The sequence below is a fragment of the Sorex araneus genome, chromosome 2, assembly GCF_027595985.1.
Source record: "Sorex araneus isolate mSorAra2 chromosome 2, mSorAra2.pri, whole genome shotgun sequence".
Lineage (NCBI taxonomy): Eukaryota > Metazoa > Chordata > Mammalia > Eulipotyphla > Soricidae > Sorex > Sorex araneus.
Window position 1 is genome coordinate 133,269,795 of NC_073303.1, and position 22,027 is coordinate 133,291,821.

The 22,027-nt window shown below is 49.7% G+C and overlaps 1 protein-coding gene across 3 annotated transcripts in view; it reads left to right on the top strand.

The window, feature by feature from the left end:
* The first annotated feature begins 20,686 nt into the window (after positions 1 to 20,686).
* Positions 20,687 to 22,027, top strand: part of HEG1 (heart development protein with EGF like domains 1) — a 99,716-nt gene continuing 98,375 nt past the window's right edge. For all 3 annotated transcript variants that reach the window (XR_008628565.1, XM_055127405.1, XM_055127406.1), the window contains exon 1: positions 20,687 to 20,849. Coding sequence is in view for 2 of the 3 variants with exons in the window: in XM_055127405.1 (XP_054983380.1) it covers positions 20,795 to 20,849 (55 nt within the window). In the remaining variant the exon portion in view is untranslated. The remainder of the gene's footprint in view (positions 20,850 to 22,027) is intronic.

Below are 22,027 nucleotides of genomic sequence, written 5' to 3' on the forward strand. Positions count from 1 at the left end.
TAATACGGCTGCTACCATCCATGGCCATGTCATCTGTCTCACCGACACTGGCTAGGTAAGATGGGCCAGTGTGTGAGAAGTCAGGTAACTGGTGTTTGGGAGCAGCCAGCCCTGTTCTCAGAATGGCGGGAGGGGGTTCTCTGTAAATATTTGGGGGGTCCTTCCAAGTGGTGCTCAGAACACATGGGAATCTCTCTTGGCTGCACCCAACAATGCGCAGGAGCCCACATGCAAAGCACACACCCCAACCCTTGTACTCTCACCCCTTTCCCTGGATTGGGTTCTCTGAGGATGATTGAGTGATGGTTCTCCCTGCAAGGGTCACACCTTCAGATGCGAAAACTGTCTTCTGCAGGGAATTATGCTCTAGTCATGGGTCAGCCACCCCTCAATCATGCTTCCCTTCCATTCCCAGTGCTCTGCAGAGCATTGGTGTGCTCCCATGAATGGGCTTTGTTCTTTGCAGGTTCTTCTGATTTCTGAGACTCCCATAGATCACTCAGACCCAAGTCTGGAGATTAGGGAGCCAATCAGTGTTCCTTACAAGAGGTGGTCATAAAGCAAACTGAATTTTTGAGTTTGCTTTATGACCAGAGGCAATCCCCAGTGGGGACGATCCCAGCACAGCACTCTGAGCAGCACAGCTCCATGGGAGTAACTTTGCAGGGCCTCAAAAAGTGCTGGTTTGAAGGAACAGCATAAATTCAGATAAATTAAGAATATGTGTATAAGTTTGGCTGTATGTGAGTGGCGAGTTTAGGTGTGTGACTGTATGAGGGCATATGTGTATGTGTATACCTAGGCCTACCATACAGGTATGTGTATATGAGCATGTAAATATATTGTATAAGTGTAAGTGTGTGTGTGTGTATAATCAACTATAATTTTGGTTCACAGACTGCCTTTAACTCATTTAGTTCCATGTTGATTGTTTTGCTCAGTGGGATCAAAAGGCCTTCAGTAGTAAAGGTGTATGTTTAGTTATAAATCACCTGCTTCGTGGAATTTTTATGTGCCCTGTCAGCTGCCCCCACCCCCAAACAAACACACACACATACACACATACACCACACACACACCACACACACACACACACACACACACACACTCTTCATGGATTCATCAGTCACTCACTCACATTTATTGAATGTCTAAGACAACAAAGCTGTTTTTCAAGTTCAGAAACAGTAAAACCAGATGACACCTGTTGCTTCCTCGAGCACGTGAGGCTCAGATTGTAGGTCTTGGGAGAAGCATGTCAGGAGGTTCTAGATGAAGCAGCAGGAGCCAGCTCACACTTCTTGCAAAACCAGAAGAAGGTTTGAACTTGGGCCAGACTGAGCAGGCCGCTCTGCCTGTGCTCCGAGGAGCCACGATTCTTATGGTTTTCTCATGGCTTGAAGGAACCTGATCAGAATCCTCTAGACCACGGTTTCTTCATCTTTTTATCTCCTGTTTTTGTTTGTTTTCTTTCTAAAAATGGAATCACCATGATATACAAAGTTACAAAGTTGTTCATGATTGGGTTTCAGTCCTACCCCTTCACCAGTGTACATTTCCCACCACCAGTGTCCTGTTTCCCTCCTGCCAGCCTGCCTCAGAGCACTGATTGGCTGGGTTCTGGACCAGAAGGGTCCAGCATATACTAAATCAGATTGTACTAAATCATATTTTCTTGATGGCTTCTAACAATAGAAGCATCCACTGTTAGGTAACCTCTCCCGGGGAGATTTCTCTTTATTTTTTTTTCCCTCGGGGATATCTCCCATGCAGTGCTCCCAAGAGAAGCCTGGTGGCATCTGGGCAGTTCTGCCAACCTGACCTGTTCAATGCAAGGACCCGAGGCTATGATGCTGTGTAGGTTCTGTGGCACCAGAAACCCAGGCCCACCCCTCAGGGAGTGGGGGAGACCCTCACGCTTGGGCCCACCCTGCAGGAAGAAGGAGGGAGACTAGGAATCTGGGCCCACCCTGCAGGGAGCAGGAGGGAGACCTTCCAGGGTTACACAGGCCATGTGGTGCTGGAGACTGCGCCTGGAATAACTTTTAATGCACCTTAACCCCTGACCTGTCCCCACCCACCACAGGGCCTTCTCTAAGCTCTGAGCTGTGCAGCTGCACAGGTCAGTAAGCCGAGAGTCTTCGAGTTGAAGCCCCACTGGGCTTCCGCTGATGTAAAGCCCGAGGTTCTGGCTTCCCAAGCTGCGAGACAGAAATATATAGTTTAACAACATGATGTGTAACTCATTTAGTTCCAAATTGAAAACCTTTATTTCCTGCAACTTTTAAAGAATTAAATTATTGAAGGGCACTGTAACAGGAGTCTGGATACTAGAACAATTCTGCAGATAATTTAAAGAGTTTCTTATAACAATATAGCTTGATCAGAGCTTCTTTCTTAAAACACAACCTCAAACCTACACGTTTCTTTGATTTTCCACTAATGATATATCTGTCCATCATTCTTTTCTTTTCTTTTTCTTCTTCTTCTTTTTTTTTTTTTTTACTTAAAATACACATAATAGCCTAGTTCTCCCTCTTGGAGAACCTGACAAGCTACCGAGAGTCCATTGTCTGGTCTGGGAGAGCCTGGCAAGCTCCCCGTGGCATATTCATATCCCAAATACAGTATCAGATATATTCATACCTCTCAGAGAGCCCAGCAAGCTACTGAGAGTATCCCGCCTACATGGCAGAGCCTGGCAAGCTACCCACTCAATATGCCAAAAACAGTAATGATAGGTCTCATTCCCCTGACCCTGAAGAGCCTTCAATCATTAGGAAAGATGAGTAAGGAGAGGCTGCTAAAATCTCAGGGCTGAGTGTAGTAGAGACGTTACTGGTGCCTGCTCAAGTAAATTGACAAACAACGGGATAACAGTGATACAGTGACACAATGAAAATACACACTTATATTCATTCCTCCACAGGTTTTAACCTCCTATTTTACTGAACTTAATATAGCTTGATCTACCAAGTAATTTAGAAAGAAGTTGCTAATCATTATCTCATTTTTCATGACCGAGTAGCGCTCCACAGTACTCTTTCAAAAGCATTACACCAGTCTTAAAAATATTCAAAAGGTTTACAATGCTCACAATTAAAGATCTTTATAACATATAACTACTTGGCAAAAGTTCACTTTACATTAGAAGATTTATCTTTAGAATTCTAATTTCTAGGGAAACAGATATAAAATAATTAAAACAGATTCCCATGAAGCAGTAAGGATTTCATACTTGTAGATAAACCATTACTCTTAAGATCAAGACTAGGTTGATACCTGGTAACAAAGCTCAGATGAAATAAAGTTACTCTGTAGATTAATTGACAATAGTTTGAAAAAGAGAACCGACAAGTTATTTTCCACTTGTCTGGTGTCTCCGCAGGTACCGGGGCAGTTCAGGGCCTTGAGCCTCACCCACACAATTCTCCATTCTCAGAAACCATTAAAGCCAAATGGGGCTGTTGCTTAGTTCAGTCTAGAGAAATGGCTGCTACTTTGACTACCTTCAATATTTCAACAAAAAACTCACTGTTATTATTTGGAATTTCCCCCCAAAGTCAGACCTGCTAAAAAGGAACGGTTTCACATTGCTGACAAGAGATGTTAAGTCCGCTGCTGCATCCGCGCGGTTTTGGATTTCTGTATAAAGTCCAGGGAAAATTCTGCCAGAAACTGCATAGCCCCACGCCAGCCGAGAAGAGGAAATGTCCCTCTTTCCTGGTTGTTTCCCATTTTGGGGGAGAAACACGGCGTGGCGTCCACCATACTATGAGGTGCGGGAAGGGGAATGGGAGGGGGAAAAAAAGGAAAAGGAAAAAGGGGGAAAAAAAGGAGTTATGTACTTGGAGCAGTGGGGCTACATATCTCTTCATTCTAAGCAATGGAAAACTAATTATCAAATGCTTCCTTGGTAGTAGGGCTGTCCTTCTTGGGGGGAAACTCCAACAACAATAGTGAGTTTTGTGTTGAAATATGGAATGTAATCAAGGTAAAGAGAAAATGAAGTGAAATTCATCAGTTATGCAGTTGGGGGGGCGGGGGCGGGAGATATACTGGGGTTTTTGGTGGTGGAATATGGGCACTGGTGAAGGGATGGGTGTTTGAATGTTGTATAACTGAGACATAAGCCTGAGTACTTTGTAACTTTCCACATGGCGATTCAATAAAAAAAAACAAAAGAAGGTAAAGCCAAATGGGCTGTTCTTAGCCACTTGATATATTTTTTTTCCCCTTCAGTAAAAAGAAAGCTGGTCTGGGCTCCAACAGGAAAGCCCGATATCTTTAACTTTTATCAAGGCACAATTCAGTGCTTTCAGTAGGGCCTGAAATTTAGGTTACCAACAATTTCAGAAATCAAATAAAACACTGGTAGGGTAAGAAAATTTGCAACCAATCTTATGACTTTAGACCTCAGATTTTAATCCATTTCTCTCTAAACTTTTGTTTTCATGTTCCACAATAATTTGAACTCACATTTTAATAATCCAGTGCAAATACAAACAAATATAAACCATTAATTTTTATGAAACTTTGGAAAACCTTCTTTGGCTTAATTTTAAAAGTTCCTAGTTATCTCAAATCACAAGTTTTTCCACCAGATACTTTAACAATTTCACAATTCAAACATGCTTTTTGACACAGAAAGAAGAAATTGGTACTCACCAGACTTTTAAATAGCAGCTTCAATGTTCATGAAAACATGAGAAAACTTTGTTTTATTGGCTTCTATACCTCCTTTATTAACTAAGTAGCCTAACTTCGTCTCTGCACTGTTTCACAACACTCTTGTTTTTTTTTTTTCTTTTTGGGTCACACCGGCGATGCACAGGGGTTACTCCTGGCTCTGCACTCAGGAACCACCCCTGGTGCTGCTCAGGGGACCATATGGGATGCAGGGAATTGAACCCGGGTCGGCCGCGTGCAAGGCAAATGCCCTACCTGCTGTGCTATCGCTCCAGCCCCAACACTCTTGTTTTTAACCAGGCAGGGTTCTCTTAACTGGTTCCTGCCAAACCAGGATGGGGTCTATTTCGGGTCTGTTTCAGGTGTCTTCCCGGTCCTGCAAAGAAAACTTTACCTTTAACTTTTCAGAATGGTCCCCAGATCAAAAGTATTTTCTACTAGTCAACTAATTTGAAGGCTGGCCATCCTGCAGAACAGTTATCATTTTATCTCTCTTCACCTCTACCAAGAAACTGCTGGCCCTGGACCTGAAATTGCTGAAAGTCACAAGGGAAAGAGGGGTCCACTGATTCTGACCCAGGACAAATTCACAGATAAAGGGATCGAATGCCAAAACAACAGTCAGACTCAACACACACGTAGTAGTAATCCAAAGAATATGACACAAGGAAGATGAACAAACACCAAAGACAGGCACCAACCTATATGCACAAGTCCCTGAGGCCTCTCCCAATGTCTCCATCTGCACTGCCACTGCTGGAGACTTGTGGAGTGTCAGGGATGTCTCCCTTGATACCAAGTCGGTGGTTCGCCAGCTCACCTAGCGTGAACTCAGCCACCAACTCCTGTCTGGGCACACCTGTGCCTCCTTACAATCAGGGCACTCAACTAAATAGTTGTCCCTGATCGACCAAGGCACCTAGGCTTTTTGTTTCTTTTCTTTTTCTTTTTTTTCAGAAACTCCTATACCGAGACGGAGACTGGTCTCTCTGCCTTTCCACTCTGGAATCCCGATGAATCCCCAAATGTTAAGCCCAGAATTCTGGGTTCTCAAGCAGCGAGACAGACAGAGACACAAACTTGATAATGCAAAAGAAGTAGGAGTTTTATTCCAGTATACTAGGGTCAACTATCTCACCCACAGAGTGGTCTCTTGATAGCGACCCTGACTTCAGGCAACAACCAGTTTCTATAGGCAGTGCATGCCTTATTGTTTCAGAAAGAAATCTTACCTACCAAACTAAGGTGTTTTGGCAAGTGTCTAGGGTAACAGTGGTCAGGCAACAGTTAAACAATAGTTTTCACTAGCAGTTTAGGGAGACATATGCTACTCGTTCTTTTTAGGGTTAACACAAGGCAACTTCTGAGGCATTGTGAGAATTGATTGATTGAGCTCACTTGCTGAGCCCAGGACCTTTCCCGGGTGGGTTCAGGTTGGCTAGTTACGCATTGTTTTATTGCTAGGTGTGTAATCACAAAAAAGAAAAGATGAAGATGATCCTCTGGTGGCTGCTGCTGCTGCTGGACACCAGTGTGTGTTCGGTAGCCCTGAGCTGCCTCCCCGCCTCCCCAGGGCCCCCCAACAGAGACACAGAGAGAGAGAGACTGGGAGACGGGGAGGCTGGGGACCACAGTCAGATGGTGAAAATGGCCCATTTAATGCAGAGTTGCTAGTATACTTACAGAACATCTGAAGGGGGGTTGAGGTAAGGACTGGTATGATAGTCATTTACATAGATAAACATTTGGCAGAGGAAATTCTTTTAGGGAGATCAACTCAAGGAGGCACACTGTCTCCCAGGGGCAACTGTATTGCTTTTTTTTTTTTTAGTTTAATATTTTTATTTTTTTATTTAATTAATTTATTTATTTTTAATTAGTGAATCACCATGAGGGCACATTTACAGATTTATACACTTTTGTGCTTATGCTTCCCTCATACAAAGTTCGGGAACCCATCCCTTCACCAGTGCCCATTCTCCACCACCAGTAAACCCAGCATCCCTCCCACCCTCCCCGATCCCATCTCCCCCCACCCCGCCCTGCCACTGTGGCAGGGCATTCCCTTCTGTTCTCTCTCTCTAATTAGCTGTTGTGGTTTGCAATAAAGGTGTTGAGTGGCCACTGTGCTCAGTCTCTAGCCCTCATTCAGCCCGCAACTCCCTTCCCCCACATGGCCTTCGACTACATTATAGTTGGTGATCCCTTCTCCAACTGTATTGCTTTTATGTTTCCCTCTAATTGTATAAGTTATCGATACTAGCAGTTGTTTGGATAAACACAGTAAGAGACAAAGATCCCCACACTTAGTTCTCTGGGCTGAAAGCAAACAAGGCTTTAAACACTTGGTTGTCTGGGCTCTGAGTGCAAGCAAGACTTTTACCGTAAGTCCCAGACTAAGTCCTCAGGCCAGTTCAGCTAGTCCTTCCCCAGGGGGGGTCCTGTCTCTAAAGTTGTAACAGTTTGCATGAAAACCATGCACATATGCTTTCTAGAATGTCCCATTTCGCTGCCGGGTAGTTTTGCCACTCGCCCAGGGTCCATCCCAGTCCCATGGCAGGACCTCCCCTTTGGGGTGTCAGGAACTACAGAAACTGAAGCCTGAGTCAAGTAGTTATGATTAAGTAATTAAGCCCAGGAGCAGATATATTTCAGAGTCAATCAACTCCCAAATATTAGGAGAATAGTATCAATGGTCTTTCTGTGTTAACCAAAGAACATTGCTCTATGGTAACATATAAAAAGGCTATAGGGGAAGCAGAAAAGCAAGTACAAATATACAGCACTTCAAATACAAAGCAGTATCAATACAAGTTCAGAATTACCAGAAAGTTTTGTTTTACAAGCAATGGAGATTAACATGGGGGACTGTGACAATGCAAGGTAAAATACATGGGAAAGATTACAAATAAACTTTAACTAAGTTAGGGATGCTAGCAAGGGTAATATAAATTCCTCTAAGAGGAGGAAAGGAGACAATACACTGATAAAGCCTAAAGCACTTAGGGTTAATATCCAACACAAAGGGGAGGTTGAAGATAGACTTTGACTAAATTAAGGATGTTAGCAAGGGCATGGTAAGCTTCTCTGGGAGGAGGAAAGGGGCAATTCACTGATAAAGACTAAAGCACTTAGGGTTGATATCTAACACTAGGAAACTGAACAGATTCAGTTTCTGAATCTGTTCAGTTTCCTAGCAATGAACCTGAGGCATACTTGATTTTTCTCCTTTCTGCCACCTGTCATGGCATCAGTTTCGCCCTTTATGGGTTCCTGCTGGTGAGACCCAAGGTCCACAGCTGGGCTCATCAGCCACACTGCAGACACTGTGTGTGTGAGATGAAGAAGAGATGAGGCACTGCAGACCATGTGTGTGTGTTTGTCTCGGGGTGGGGGGCGGTGATCATGGTGTATGGGTGTGCATATGTACTATCTGTTCATGTGTACAGTTGTGTTCATGTGTGGATATATGTGTGTATCTGCATGGTTGCGTGCAGCTGGGGGTGTACTTGTAGACCTGAGTGAACTTTGCCTCTGGGACCCTTCTCCATCACCTGCTGTCTCCGCTCCCTGTTTTTCATTTGTTCCAATGTCTGCCAATCTCTAGGTACCTGGGTATCTAAAAGGTATCTAAAGGCGGGGTTAGATAAATTTCCACCTTCCACCCACCATCCCCATCTTTGCTGATGCCAGGTGGTCCTAAGGCCCTCCTGGTTCAAACCACTTACTCTGGGCTCTCTCTCTCTCTCCTTTTTGGAAATATCTATGTTGCTCTTTTCCTCTTGCCCACCTTCCATCCCTCAAATTGCTACAGGGTCACCTAGCTGACAGTCTCCCCTGCTCCTTCACCTTTGAGTCTCCCCTCTCTCGCACCTGCTTCCAATCCCGAGAGCTCGAATCAAACCCTCAAACCAAAGGCCCTTGCTGGGCCTTCACCTTCTTGCCAGCTTCCTCTCACCCACTCACCGGGCCTCCCCAGTCCAGCCAGTTTCTGTAGGGCTAAGTACCTGGTTCACTCTCTCACACTTAGATTTTTTTTTCTTCCTTGCCTGAGAAAAGAACTCTCAGCTCACCTCTTTAAGAGTTTCTCCAGGAGTTGGAGAGAAAGTGCGGGGGCAAGCTCTTGCCTAGCATTTGGCAAGTCTAATCCCCCGAGCATCACTGGGGCAATCCTTGAGCACAGAGCCCAGGAGACAGCCCTGAGCACCTCCATGTGTGGCCCAAATCTCTTAAAAACAGAAAGGGAGCAGGAGTGGCCCAGGAAACCGCCAATGTTCGCCAAGCATGCAGCTCTTTCCATGACCCATCTGCTCTTCGACAGACTGGCTGGTCCAGGGCAGGGACTAGGACTTACTTCCCTTCTCTGTGCCCAAACCTGGCACAGTGTCTGCCGGAACAGTAGGAGCTCTGTATGTGCTTCTGGTCCTGGCCCTCGGATCATTCCCCTCTCCCGCCAGAGCTGGCACAGGGCCCGCTTCCTCCGTGCTGCTAAGGCAGTGGTTCTTAGGCTCCACATCTGGCCCCTGAGCCTCGCGTTGGCCTGCAGGCATGGGAAGGTTGGAAATGCTCCTGAGCAAGTCTGAGTCCAGCCCGGCCTGCAAATCCCTCATTTCAGCCCTAGTTCCCAAGGGCCTTAGTTCGGTTCTCAGTCTCCTCAGGAGTGCTAGCTTGGGAGCCCTGTCCTTGTAGGCTCCTTTCTGAAGGGCTCTCTGCCACCCCACCACCACTCCCACCTCCCCCAGCCTCCTTTCTATCGCTCTCTCTCTCCCTGGAGTTCCCTGTCAGGCTTCAGCCTTAGCACAGGGCTGGTGTGGTGTGTGGCATGGGGAAGAGCTGGGCAAGAGCTAATAGTGGGCGGGTGCCCACCCTGTGCGGTTGCACCAGCTTCCTGATACCAACATATAGCTCAGGATGGGCTCTGTAGCAAGTGCTCTGCCGGCCGGGCATGATCCCATCTCCTCTGAGTCTTTGTTGTAAGTGGGGACTGTGCAGGACACAGGTGGGGCCCTGACTGCTCTCAGAGTCCCACCCTGCCCTTCTGGAGACCCTTGGGATGTCCCTCCCCTGGTGGGGCCTGGGGTCACTGGAGTGTGGCTCCTGCAGTGAGCCAGGACCACTCAGAAGGAGAAAACTTGGGCCTGCCACAGGGCCATGCGACAAAGGTCTTGGGAGAAGCTGGGACGATGTCTCCTGCATGGCAGGAGGGGGTCAGGAATTGGGGAGGTTTAACCTAGTAAAATCCAGGGGTCCAAACATTTCTTTTTCTCAAATTTTCAAAACAGATCAATCAGGGGCTGGAGCAATAGCACAGCGGGTAGGGCGTTTGCCTCGCACGCAGCCGACCCGGGTTCGATTCCCAGCATCCCATATGGTCCCCCGAGCCCCGCCAGGAGTAATTCCTGAGTGCATGAGCCAGGAGTAACCCCTGTGCATCGCCGGGTGTGACCCAAAAACCAAAAAAAAAAATCAAAACAGATCAATCAAGAGCCCTATAATGTAGCTGCCCATTGATTTCTTCCTTCAGCAAGAGGAGCATTAATAGTTCCTTGCATTTGCATGGCATTCCCTCTTGGACCCGTCACTTATTTGCGTGTCACAGTTGGCCTGTGAGGTGGTGGAGCCTGCCAGAGGCAGCTCTTGCTACCTGTTTATTGCAAATGAAGCACTGAGACTCACAGGTGGTAAGTTGGTTCAGAAGACCCCTGGGCGCTGCCGCCTGCTTCAGAGCCCTTTAAAATGGTTCTCTTCCCTTTGCTGCGGTGTTGCAAGGAGTGGCCCAAAGCCACTTGTTTGGGGTGCTTGCACACTTGCCACGGTACTCGCCTGGGCTGCAGGTGCTTGCTGGCAAGGTGAGCGGGGCGTGGCAACAGTGGTCACACTTCAGGCCACAGCTGAGGTGCTAACACACTCCTGGCTGCAAGCTGGAGAGTGAAACTTCTGTTGTGGTACCAGGGTCCTGGTAGCAGAGCACACATGGATGGCTCTGGGCACCAAACTCACAGCCTCACCCTTGCGAGATGTTTAGCTCCGTACCATTCCTTGGCCTCCAGAGCACTTTTAGTTTTTAAAATTAATTAATTTATTTTTAAAAATTTATTATAATTTTATAAAGTAGTTCACAGTATTTGATTACATTTAATATTTGAACACCAATCCCACCACCATTATACCTACCCACCACCATATTTGGATGTTTCCATCCTGAACCCTAACCCCTGAACCAAAGCAGAAACAAAATAATTTATTTTGTATTGTTTGTTATGAATAAACTGCTGAAAATGCTCTAAAACACTTTCCTTAGAGGAGAGTGTGTGAAGATTGTTGTATCTCACCCAGGGGCCATTAAGCCCTTCTATAAGAGATTATTAATATGTTGTTAAGGGTTGAGCTTCATGTGCATATACATATATGCAGGCTGGATATATGTATATACGCAGATACATACATATATCTGTAAAAATATATTTCCCTCTAAGATTGGTTGCCTTATACTTTAAACCCCATCAAATGTGGTGCACTTGGAGTATGAGTGGTGTGAGGTATGAGATGTCCAGGGATAGGTTCATGCATGGGGAGGCTCAGCCCGGGCATGTGGACAGCAGCCATGAGCATGGTGGAGGTTGAGTTCTGGAGGTTTTCCACTGCTGGGCTGCATCCCTTGGGGCAGGGAGGGGTCTCACCTGCTCCCCTTCGGGTTGTCCTGAATGAAACAGCCTGGCGTGGGGGCTGATGGCAAGGCTATGGCAGTGTCGTGTTATGCTCCCTTCTGGGAGAGGAGGACAGTGAGTCTTCCAGAGCCCTTTTATCGAGCATCTGATTTGCTACCTCCAGCTTTTCTCCTATGGACACAGAACAGACACACCAGGACTTTTGTATTTTATTAAAAGTGATTGATCTATGAAGGAAGAAGCAGGCAGAGTGGGCACCAAACTCACAGCCTCACCCTTGCGAGATGGTTAGCTTTGGTGCCTAGCTCTGTCGGCCTGGCTGGTGGGCCCTAAAGATCACTGAGCCCCTGCGGCTCGCGTCTGGCACCCCCTCACTTTCTATGGATATTGCGTTTTAATTGCAATGAAAAGCTTTGAATAGTTGCTCATATTTATATAAGACATTCAGGTGACTGAAGCCAGCGAGCCACCTCAACTTGTAGAGGACAAACCTAGCATATGCAAGGGCCTGAGTCTGCTCCCTGAGCACCCACGCTCTCAGCACCTACAGCACTGCTGTGCCTTGCTGCCCCTCACTGTCAGCCCGAGCAGCACCAGGCTGAGAGCCCACCCCTCCTGCATGCCCAAGCTGGGCATCACCAGCAGTGGCCTCTGAAAACAAATAAATTCAGGCTACACAGGCGTTCACATGGTTTTTAAAATATTTTAGCTACGTCCAGATGTGCTGGGGGCTACGGGGATGCAGTGGATTGACCTCAGGACCTTGTACATGCCAGACCTGGCTCTGCCAACTGAGATCTCTCTCACTCTATCACACAACTTAATGGATTTATCTATTGGTCTTTGGATCACTTCTGACAATCTCAGGGCTTACTCCTGGTCTGCACTCAGGAATTACTCCTAGCGAACACGTGACCATATGGGGTGCCAGGACAAGTTGAGTAAAAAAGGCATAAAAAGAAAGAAAAGGGGGCCAAGGATTTAAGTCAGTGGTAAATAACTTGCCTTGCGTGTAAGAATTCCTGGATGTGATCCTTTGTGCAGGAGGTGGGGGGGGCAGGAGGAGGGAGAGGGAGGGAGGTAGAGAGAGGGTGGGAAGGAGAGGGAGAGAGAGAAGGAGAGAGAGAGAATGCTGTGGGGAGATGTAGAAAGACTTGGACTGGGAGGTTCCTGAGATGCACAGCAAGACGGGAAGAAAGCAGAGGCCCAGAAACATATCTTGGGGAGACACTGCCAACAACAATATACGGAGCAGAGAAGGGAACAGGCAGATGGATGGAGTGCATGCTTGGTGCGGGAGGCCTGCTGGGAGTGACCCCAAAGCACAGAGCTGAGAGTACCTCTTGAGCCCCTCCAGAGTGGAGGAGAAGATCAAAACCCAAGTCTCAGAGAAGGAGAGAGGAATCTTGGGGGTGGCATAAAGACACAGGAGTGTATGATGTACCCAATCACTGACTTGGGACATGCATGAGAGCCCTGCAGTCAACAAAGGATGCCTGCCTATATAGGAAGCACTCAGCTCTGCATGTAGGCAGGTGGATGGATAGATGGATGGATGGATGGATGGATGGATGGATGGATGGATGTATAGTTTGATATATAAATGGGTGGGTGGATAGATGGGTGGGTGGATGGATAGATGGATGGATGGATGGATGGATGGATGTATAGTTTGATATATAAATGGGTGGGTGGATAGATGGGTGGATGGATGGATAGGTTGATATATAAATGGGTAGGTGGATAGATGGGTGGGTGGGTGGGTGGACAGATGGATGGATGGATGGATGGATGGATGGATGGATGGATGGATGGATGAATGGGTTGGTGGGTAAGTGGTGGGTGGATGGATTGGTGGGTGAGTGGATGGGTGGATGGATGGATGGATGGATGGATGGATGGTTTGATATATAAACAGGTGGATGGGTTGATGGGTGGGTGGATAGTTGGGTGGGTGGGAGGATAGATGGATGGATGGATGGATGGATGGATGAATACATAGGTGGATAGGTGGATAGATGGATTGGTGGATAAGTGGATGGGTGGATGGATGGGTGGGTGAGTGGATGGGTGGATGGATGGATGGGTGAGTGGATGGGTAGATGGGTGGGTGGGTGTGTGGATGGGTGGATGGGTGGGTGGGCGGATGGATGGATGGATGAATGGGTGGGTGGGTGGATGAATGGGTGGGTGGGTGGGTATGGATGGATGGGTGGGTGGGTGGGTATGGATGGGTGGATGAGTGGGTGTACCCTGAGGCTGCAGAGTCCTGAGCTTATAGTGGGAACCTGACCATCGTGCTTCCTGCTCCTTCCTCTCAGCCGTGACTGCTTTGCCCAGGGTTCTGGCATCCCAAGAATTTCCCTCACTGCTCAGGGGAAGAGTTTTCTGTGTGGAAGTTTTTGCAAAATAAGATGGCTTTATCAGAATCCTGTTGCGTTGGAGAATGTTCCTGGCTGGTTGATGTTTGCAGTGTGTAACCGATTTTATCGAAGGAATGTTGTTTGGAATGGAATGGTCCTTGCAGATGGGCAGACAAGAGACGGAAGGTCATCTGAGGGCCCACCCCAAGCTGTGTAATCTGGAAGTCGGGGTTGCTGTACATGAGGTTTTGGAACCAGGCCAAACATGAGCAAGCCTTCCTCCTGGAGGAGGGCCCCGCCCCTCGGCAGCAGGTCAGAATGTGGACAAGCTCACCGTGTCCCTCCAGGGAATGGAGGCCCAGCAAAAGCCGCCCACGCTTGGGGTCTTGTAGCAACCTGGCTCAGCCTAGACAAAACAAAACCATTCTTGGCATTCCAGAAAGGGGAAGCCCTTCCCACAATCCAGGTCAAAAATAGTCCTTTTGTCAGAATCCCCAGGCCTCTGGACAGAACACGGCAAGAGCAGCAAATGGGGGCTTGGTGCAGGGCTGGAAGAGTCTGTAGCAGTCCCCTCTGCAGGGCTCTGAGTATTTTTCTCTCTTGGGCAGACAGAGGCTGAAAGGCAATAGGAAGGGAGTGCACTGGCGAGGCCAGGAAGCTGCTTCTGGTGGGGCAGAATCTTCCCTCCAAAGATAGGGCAGGGGACAATAGCTCAGGATGTTGTGCAGCAGAGAGCAAGGTGGGAATTACCATAATACGCTGGAACTGAGATGGGGCTGGGCACCACGGGACAACTCTCTCCTTCTTCTTTTTTTTTTTTTTTTAGCTTTTTGATTCACACCCCGAGATGCACAGGGATTACTCCTGGCTCATGCACTCAGAAACTACTCCTGGCGGTGCTGGGGAGACCATATGGGATGCTGGGGATTGAACCCAGGTCGGCCGCGTGCAAGGCAGATGCCCTACCCGCTGTGCTATCGCTCCGGCCCCCAACTCTCTCCTTCTTAACTTCTCTGTGATGCTTGTGATTGTGTCCCTTAGAAGATGTGTTCCAGCCTGAAACCCCTAGTGCTTGGGCATCAGACTTCACTTATTTACTTGAAAATTATTTTTGGATTTTGGGTCACACCTGGCTATATTTAAGAGCTATTTCTGGCTCAGTGCTCAGAGATCACTCCTGGCAGTGCTTGTGGGGGCCATATGTACTGCTGGGGATTCAAATTGGGGCCAAGTGTATGCAAGTCAAGGGTAATGTTTCTCTGTCCACACCCCAGGGACTTTAGTTTTAAAGATCTTTAGGGCCAGAGGGGTGGCTGTAGTAGAGCGTTTGCCCTTTCTATGCCCAGCACGTGTTCCCCGAGCTGGGAGTAACCCCTGAGCACTGCCAGATGTAGTCCCCAAACTAAAACAGGCAAAGGAAAAAATATATATTTGTGGGTGGCAACCGGTTAAAATGAGAGCATCCTGCCTTAGGGAGGGCTGGTGTCTTCAGAGCATCCTGGGGCACATGCACAGAAGAAAAGTGGCCAGCTAAACCCAGAGTGTGGCATATCCCAAGCCAGGGACACCCTTGGCCACGCTGCTGGACAGGACAAGGAAGGAGCCTGTCCACAGCTCTGCCGACACTCTGAGAAGAGCCCTCCAGTCTCTAACCTCCAGCTCTGAGCGAAGAAACATCTTTTTCAGTGCCAGGAATCAAACCCAGGGCCTCACCCCTGCAAGGCCAGTGCTGTACTGCTAAGCCACACCCCTGGCTCAGTTTCACTGTCCTAAGCCACTAAACTTACCTGCTTCTCAGCTTAAGGAAATAAATAAGTTTGTGTGCTGCAAAATTCCAAATCCCAGCCTGGGGAGAGGGTCTATGGAGTCATGCTGTTGCTTTACATGTGATTGACCCAGTTCGATCCCTGGCACCATATATGGTTTCCTGAGCACTGCCAGGAACAGCCCCTGAGCACCACCAGGTGTAGCCCTCAAATCCATAAGAAGACAATAAAAATAATGATTTTTTTCAATCCTAAAAACAAAAGTTAGCCCCCCAGGGCCGCCTGCTCAGCCCATCTGCTCTCAGCCAGGCCTTGTGGCCATCTGGCAGGAAAGTGGGAGCCCTGTGCTCCTCCCTCTGCCCCCCAGGCCTGTCCCTGGTCCTGCACTCTTGATTCTCTCCCCTCTTTCTTTTCTTTTTATTTTGGGGGGGCATACCTGGCAATGCTTAGGGCTTTTAGGGCTTCTTGGCTCTGCACTCAGGGATCACTCTTGGCAGTGCTCAGAGGATCACATGGGGTGCCAGGGATCAAACCCAGGTTGGCCAGGTACAACACAAACGTCCTCCGGACCTTCCCTCTTGCTTTTTGTAAAACTGACCCTGTTCACCATCTTCACTTTGTTTCAGACCTTTGCCTCTCTCCCTCCCAAGCCGATTCTTTCCATGCCTCAATAAAAACAAAGGAAACTGCCCAGCCTCTACTCTGAGATCCTAACTTGCTCCTCCCCTTTGAAGTAGGAAAATCACTGAAGAGTTTTCTCAACCAGCTTGACTTCTTCACCACCCAGACTCTCCTGCTTGTTTCATGGTGCTCCGTCTCTCTCCTGCAGTGGCTGCATCCCAGGCTGCCAAAACCAAGGGAGTTTCTCTCTCACCTAACCTGACCTTTGAGTAGCATGACACACTATTTTTTCTTTTCATTTTTGGGTCTGACAGTGTTCAGTACTCCTGGCTCTGTGCTCAGAATCACTCCTGGCAAAGCTCAGGGGCCCATATGGAGTGCTGGGAATTGAACTGGGGTCTGCTACATCCAAGGCCACTGCCTACCCACTGCACTATCTTTCTGGTCTGCATTACACTTTCTTGTCCACAACCTCCTCTGTTCTCTGGAACTTCCTCCGGCTCATCCTGGTTTGGCAGACTTGGCCTTCTCCCCCCAGCCCTGCAGGTGGTGCCACAGGGCTCAGCTACCCTCCCTTGTCCCAGAACCCCTTCCCTGCGCAGCACTGTGATGCAGATTTAAGCCTCAAATTGACGCCTCTCCTCTCAGCTTCCAACCGCCAGACGCAAAAAAGGTTGCGATTGGAACGTTAGAGTCCTCTCAGACCCAGGTCCAACACAATTAGTGATCTCAGCCTCTGGCTCTCCTTCTGAGTGGTGGCTTGGTCCATGTCATCCTGGAGGCCAGACACTTGGGAAGCCTTGATGTGCCTTGCACTCCTCTCTATATCCATCAACACACTTGGAGGTTTTTACCCCTTTACTGTCTTGATTCTCTGAACTCTGTCTCCTTGTCAAGAATTATCACTTATTACTCGGACTCTTAGAGTCCAGTCATCAGCTCATGTCTCTTTCTAAATCATTCCCCTAACATAGCCAGAACACTCATTTCCCTTTGAAGATCCCGACACTCTTTACCCCTTCGTTTCTCCACTCCCACCTCTAATTCCATCTCGCCAACTGTTGGCCTGACAATGACTGATCCCTTAACTCAGCCCCAGAGTTGGGTTGGAGCTGGCTTTCCTGCCGTTGTGTTTCAGGTTAGTACACTGAGGGTTAGACTGGATCACAGAACATCTCAGTGATTATTGCCCTGGTCTTCTCTCCTAACGACTGGAGAGGACCAAGCATCTTGTCTGATTTTTAAAAAAAATTTTCAAAACATTTTATTGAATATCTGTGATAGACCTGTTGGTTATTACAAAGCTGTCCATGACTGGGTTTCAGCCATACCCATCCAATACCCATCCCTCCACCATACATTTCCCCGCAACAATGTCCCCCATTTCCCTCCTACTATTCACCCCCACCCCCCGCTTTCTTCTGTTTCTTTCTGTCTCTCCTTTTGTGCATTATGTTTTGCAATACTGATTCTAAGAGGCCATGGTGTTTGTTCAGGAAGCACAGTGTCCTTAATGGGAAGGTAAGGCTGGTGTAGCTTTTATAACTGGGTAGCTGCTTTGGGGTCTGGACATGACTGCCAAGGCTTCTGGAAGTACAGGGAGGTTGGGAAGGCAGCCCATCCCCGCCCTGAGAAAGTCTGAAGATTTCAGTCAAAAAACCCGCATACCTGAATTTTCAGCAGATTTTGTCTCCGTGAGGTCTGTTCCAAGATGGTGGAGTCCAGCTGGGCTCATGGCAGCAATTTTGGGTTGTAGGAGCAAACAGCTGCCACAGGCTCTGCTTGGGCACTGGCTGACCTGTCCCCCTCCGATTTTCCCCTGTCCTTTCTGTCTTGTGAGGGTCTGAGATTAACTGTGGCTTTTGATCTCTTTCGAGATATATTTATGGGTCTCTGAAGCAAGGTCAATAAATGAGCTTATATAGCTGAGTTGTGGTTTGTGGGCATGGTTCCCACCCACTTAACTTTTGACCATTTGACTTCTCAGGAAACTTGATCCCAAGTTGTTGGGGTTTGGCCAGAGGCACAGGACAATTTTGGGGTATCAGAAGCCTGAAGGCACCATCAGGCTGCTGATGCACTCACCCCTTGGGTACAGGTTGACCTGCTGGCAGCCCTACATCCCCTTGTCTGAATTTTTATACCCTGGGAGGGAAACAGTCAAGTCTTTGGAAACAGTTTCCTACCTCCTTGCTTAATCTGGGAGGTATTTTCCCAAGCCTAAAATATCAAGAGACGGAGCTAGCTCTTCTTTCCAGTCACCTAAGACAATCTCAACCTTTGATAGAGGAGAACATTGCAGCCCCCTCACACAGGTAAGCCTGGTAGAACCAGGAAATAAGGGTGACAACATGTTCCAAGCTTCTGTCTCCAACTCCACGTGCCATTTCCTCTTGTTCTGTCCTTGGGGATGAAGAGCTTGAGCCCAGGCCTGTGTCTGTCTCCTGTCTGCTAAGCTCCCCTGAAGGCAGTGGCTGGCTAGGCATTCTCTTAGGAGGCCAAGAAGTAATGGGAAGGACTAGTTGGAGACTAGATGGATGGAAGAGACAGACAGGGAGGATAGTTAATGGAACTTTAAAACTCAAATGATGGAAGGCTCTCCCCTGAGAGAGTTTGTCATAAAGAACATTGGCCTGATACACCAGGAATGTACAAATGCGTAAAAGTCTAGATAGATTAACGGGCATTTGACCAAAGAGAACGTTGTTCCTCTCCTGATGATGCCTGGTTCTAAGCAGTCAATATTGTACCCAAGGACAGTCAGGCTCTCTGTGAGGTTAGGAGCTCGTGCTTTTTCTCTCATATTTCTGTCTCCATAGTCCTCATGGTGTACCTGCTTCAGGCCTGTTCTCGGGGTTGGTCCCTGGCAGAGACCACTGGAATCATGGTGCCTGAAACGGATTGCTCATGGCAGGTGCCTGCTTGCTCCTCAGTATCAGTAGTGAAGACAGATTGTCTAGCAGGATCTCTGAGTCCCCGTGAGAAGCCTGAGGAGCCTCTAACCCAGGCCTGCCACATGGAATGTTCTCTGTGGAAGGCAGGAACAGCGCAGCCAGAGCGCTCCTCAGCGAGTCGGCTGGGCAGGACGTGTGTGTCTCATCTGGGCAGGAGAAGCTAAGGGCAGATGAATTCTTACAGGGGGAGCACAGTCATACTTCCTTGGAAAGACCTAGAGAATGCTAGAGAGAGAGTCTGTTGTGTGGTTCTTGGAAAGTCTAGAATAACGGGAACCCCACTCACTCATGACTCTGTTGGAGGTCAGCTTGTTTGCTCAGCGCATCCTTGATGTTTGCTGCCAAGTGACTCCCTTGAGCTGAGTGACCTGAGTGGGCCTAGGTCCGTCCACAGATGTCCTGGTCACTGGGACCTGCTGCTCATCAACGCACCTCCCTCTGGAGAGCTGAGGCAGCTACAGAGAGGAGCAGAAGGGAAGGGAAGACAAGGGCTGACCGGAAGCTTTGACTCATAGTTTCCTGAGTATCTGACAGTCAGTCAGGGGTCCCCAGAGGAACCCAATAGATACCCAAGGAGCTCCAGTCTGCATTTCAGTTGAGATTATTGCAAATCTGGAATTAGGGAGCCAGTTAAGGAGTCACAGACATTGGACATTCCCAGAGCAATCAAATCACTGGAAGGCAGCTGCAGAGCCATGAGTGCAGTCATTTGCTCATTTTGGTCTTTCTTTCCCCCCTCCACGTCCCCACCCCACCCCCTGTTTGCAGAAGTCCAAACAAATGAACCTCTTTCCCCAAGAAAAATTCCCTCAATCTCCCTGGATCTCTCCCCTGAGGTCCAGTGATGGGAAAATCCTACTTATTCTGGGCCTGCAGGGGCCTTTGTCCCAATGATTTTGTCCTGGGCTGTGCCCAGTTCATAGGTTCCTTCTCCCTGGGGCTTGTTTGGGTGTCCTGGCGGGAGGGGAGGGAAGGGACAGGATCCCGGGTGCAAGGGAGCCAGACAGGGCCACCAGCACCTGCCAGAGAGAGGCTGAGGCAGACCTAGCGAGCGGGGTAGGGGAGCACTGCAGACTAGCACGGCTGGAGAGCCAGGCTTTCCTTCTTGGAAAGTTAAAGCACTTGAGTGAAAAATTCTGATTGCAAAAACCCCTACCCCCAGCACCTGCTTTCCACCGGTTTGGGTGCATTTAAGGAGTGGGACTCTCTGGGCCGCGATTCGGAAGGTTCCGTTCCTCTGTTTTTCCTCGGCTGGGAAAGGCTGGACCCCTCGGGCAGGGGGTACCTGGGGGCGGGTACGGGGGCGGTGGGGTGGCCCCGGGATGCGGGATCCACCCTCTGAGGAGGGCGCGAGGCGGCGTCCCCGAGAAGGGTGCGGTGCGGCACTGGGGAGCGCGCTGGGTGGTTCCGGGGTGCGGGGCCCCCGGGGGGTGCGGGTAGCCCAGAGGAGGGCGTAGGGTGGTCCGGGGTGCGGGGGACCCCGAGGGAGGCGCGGGGTGGCCCGAGGGGGACGCGGGGTGGCCCCGGGGTGCGGGGGACCCCGAGGGAGGCGCGCGGGGGCGGGGAGCGCGCGGCCGGGCGCACCGCCCCTTCCCGCCCCGTCCGCGCCCGCGGCCGCGGTGATGTCACGGCGATTAGCATGAGGGGCCGTCCCGCGCCCTCCCCGCGGCGCCCACAAGTTTGGCGGCGGCCCGCGGGGCGCCCACTTGTCCGGCCGGCATGTGACCGCCACCATGGCCCGGCCGCTCGCGCTGCTGTTGCTGCTGCTGCTGCCGCCGCCCGGCCCGGGTGAGTGGGGCCCGCCGGCGGGGCGGAGGGCGGCGCGGGGCGCGCGCGGGCCGCTCGGGGTGTAGCTGCGCTTCCACCCCCTTTCCCTCTGGGAGGAAACTTCGCTCTCGCGGGGGCGCCGCGCCCCTTCTCTAAAACAAGCCTCCGGGCCCTCGCCGCCCCCCCCCCCCCGCCCACTCCTTCCCCAGATAGTTACGGGAGCGGCCCGCGCAGGTTGGGCGCTTGAGAGGAAAGTCCCCGAGAGTTAGTTGAGGGTCTGAGCCTGGGGGGCGGTAACGTAAGACAAAGGTACTCTTGGAAGCCCACCCACTCCAAAAGCAGAGGGCCGGGGCATGGGGGCGGGGGCTGGGGGCTGCCAGGGTTTGCAGCAGGCAGCCCTGTTTGGTGCCCCGCTTCCTGCTCTCCCGGCTGGGGCCCATGCCCCATGCCCAGCCCCCAGGCCCAGAGAGAGCCCCCCCCACCCTTTCATCCAGGGCCTTCTTTAGGTCTGGAAGAAACCGTTAGGAATGTGTGGAATTCCAGCCGGCACCCCACTGTGACCTCTGGGGACTGCCTTGAACTCAGTTTCTTCATCTGTGAAATGGAAACAGTGATGCCCAACCCTCTGGCTCCCCAGCCGGTGGGACAAAGGAGAGTAGAAGTTGCTGAAGGAGCTTGTCCGAGGCGGCCTCTGCTTCCTCCTTTCAGGGCTGTCTTAAGAAGCAGGGCGCCCGCCAGCTAGGCAGAGATCTGGTGAAGACTGCATCTCCAGGGAATGCACAGCTCACTTCTTGTTCCACACAAACTTTTGGTATATGCATGGATCTGCTTCACAGAAGCCAGGGGTGCTTGGTCTGGTTGAGGGAGCTAAGGGCTAGAGGGGAGTGCCGTGGGGGAGGCACTGGCTTTGCCTATGGCCCTCCTGGGCTCCATTCCCAGCACCACCAGGGCTAGGAGCACAGCCTGTGTGGCCTCACAGCAAAGGACTAATAAAAATTAAAAATAAGAAAAGTTTAGAAGAATTTCCCCTCCTCCAATAAAAATCCAAGTCCACATTCAGTAGGACTGTTACCGCTGTGAAATGTTCCGTGCTTGGGAACTTCTCCATCCCTGGTGCTCGCCCCTCTGAGGAACATTAAGGAAAGGGAGGGGGAGAGCAGACACCCCACGGGGGCCCAGTGTCCATGGCTTCCATTGTT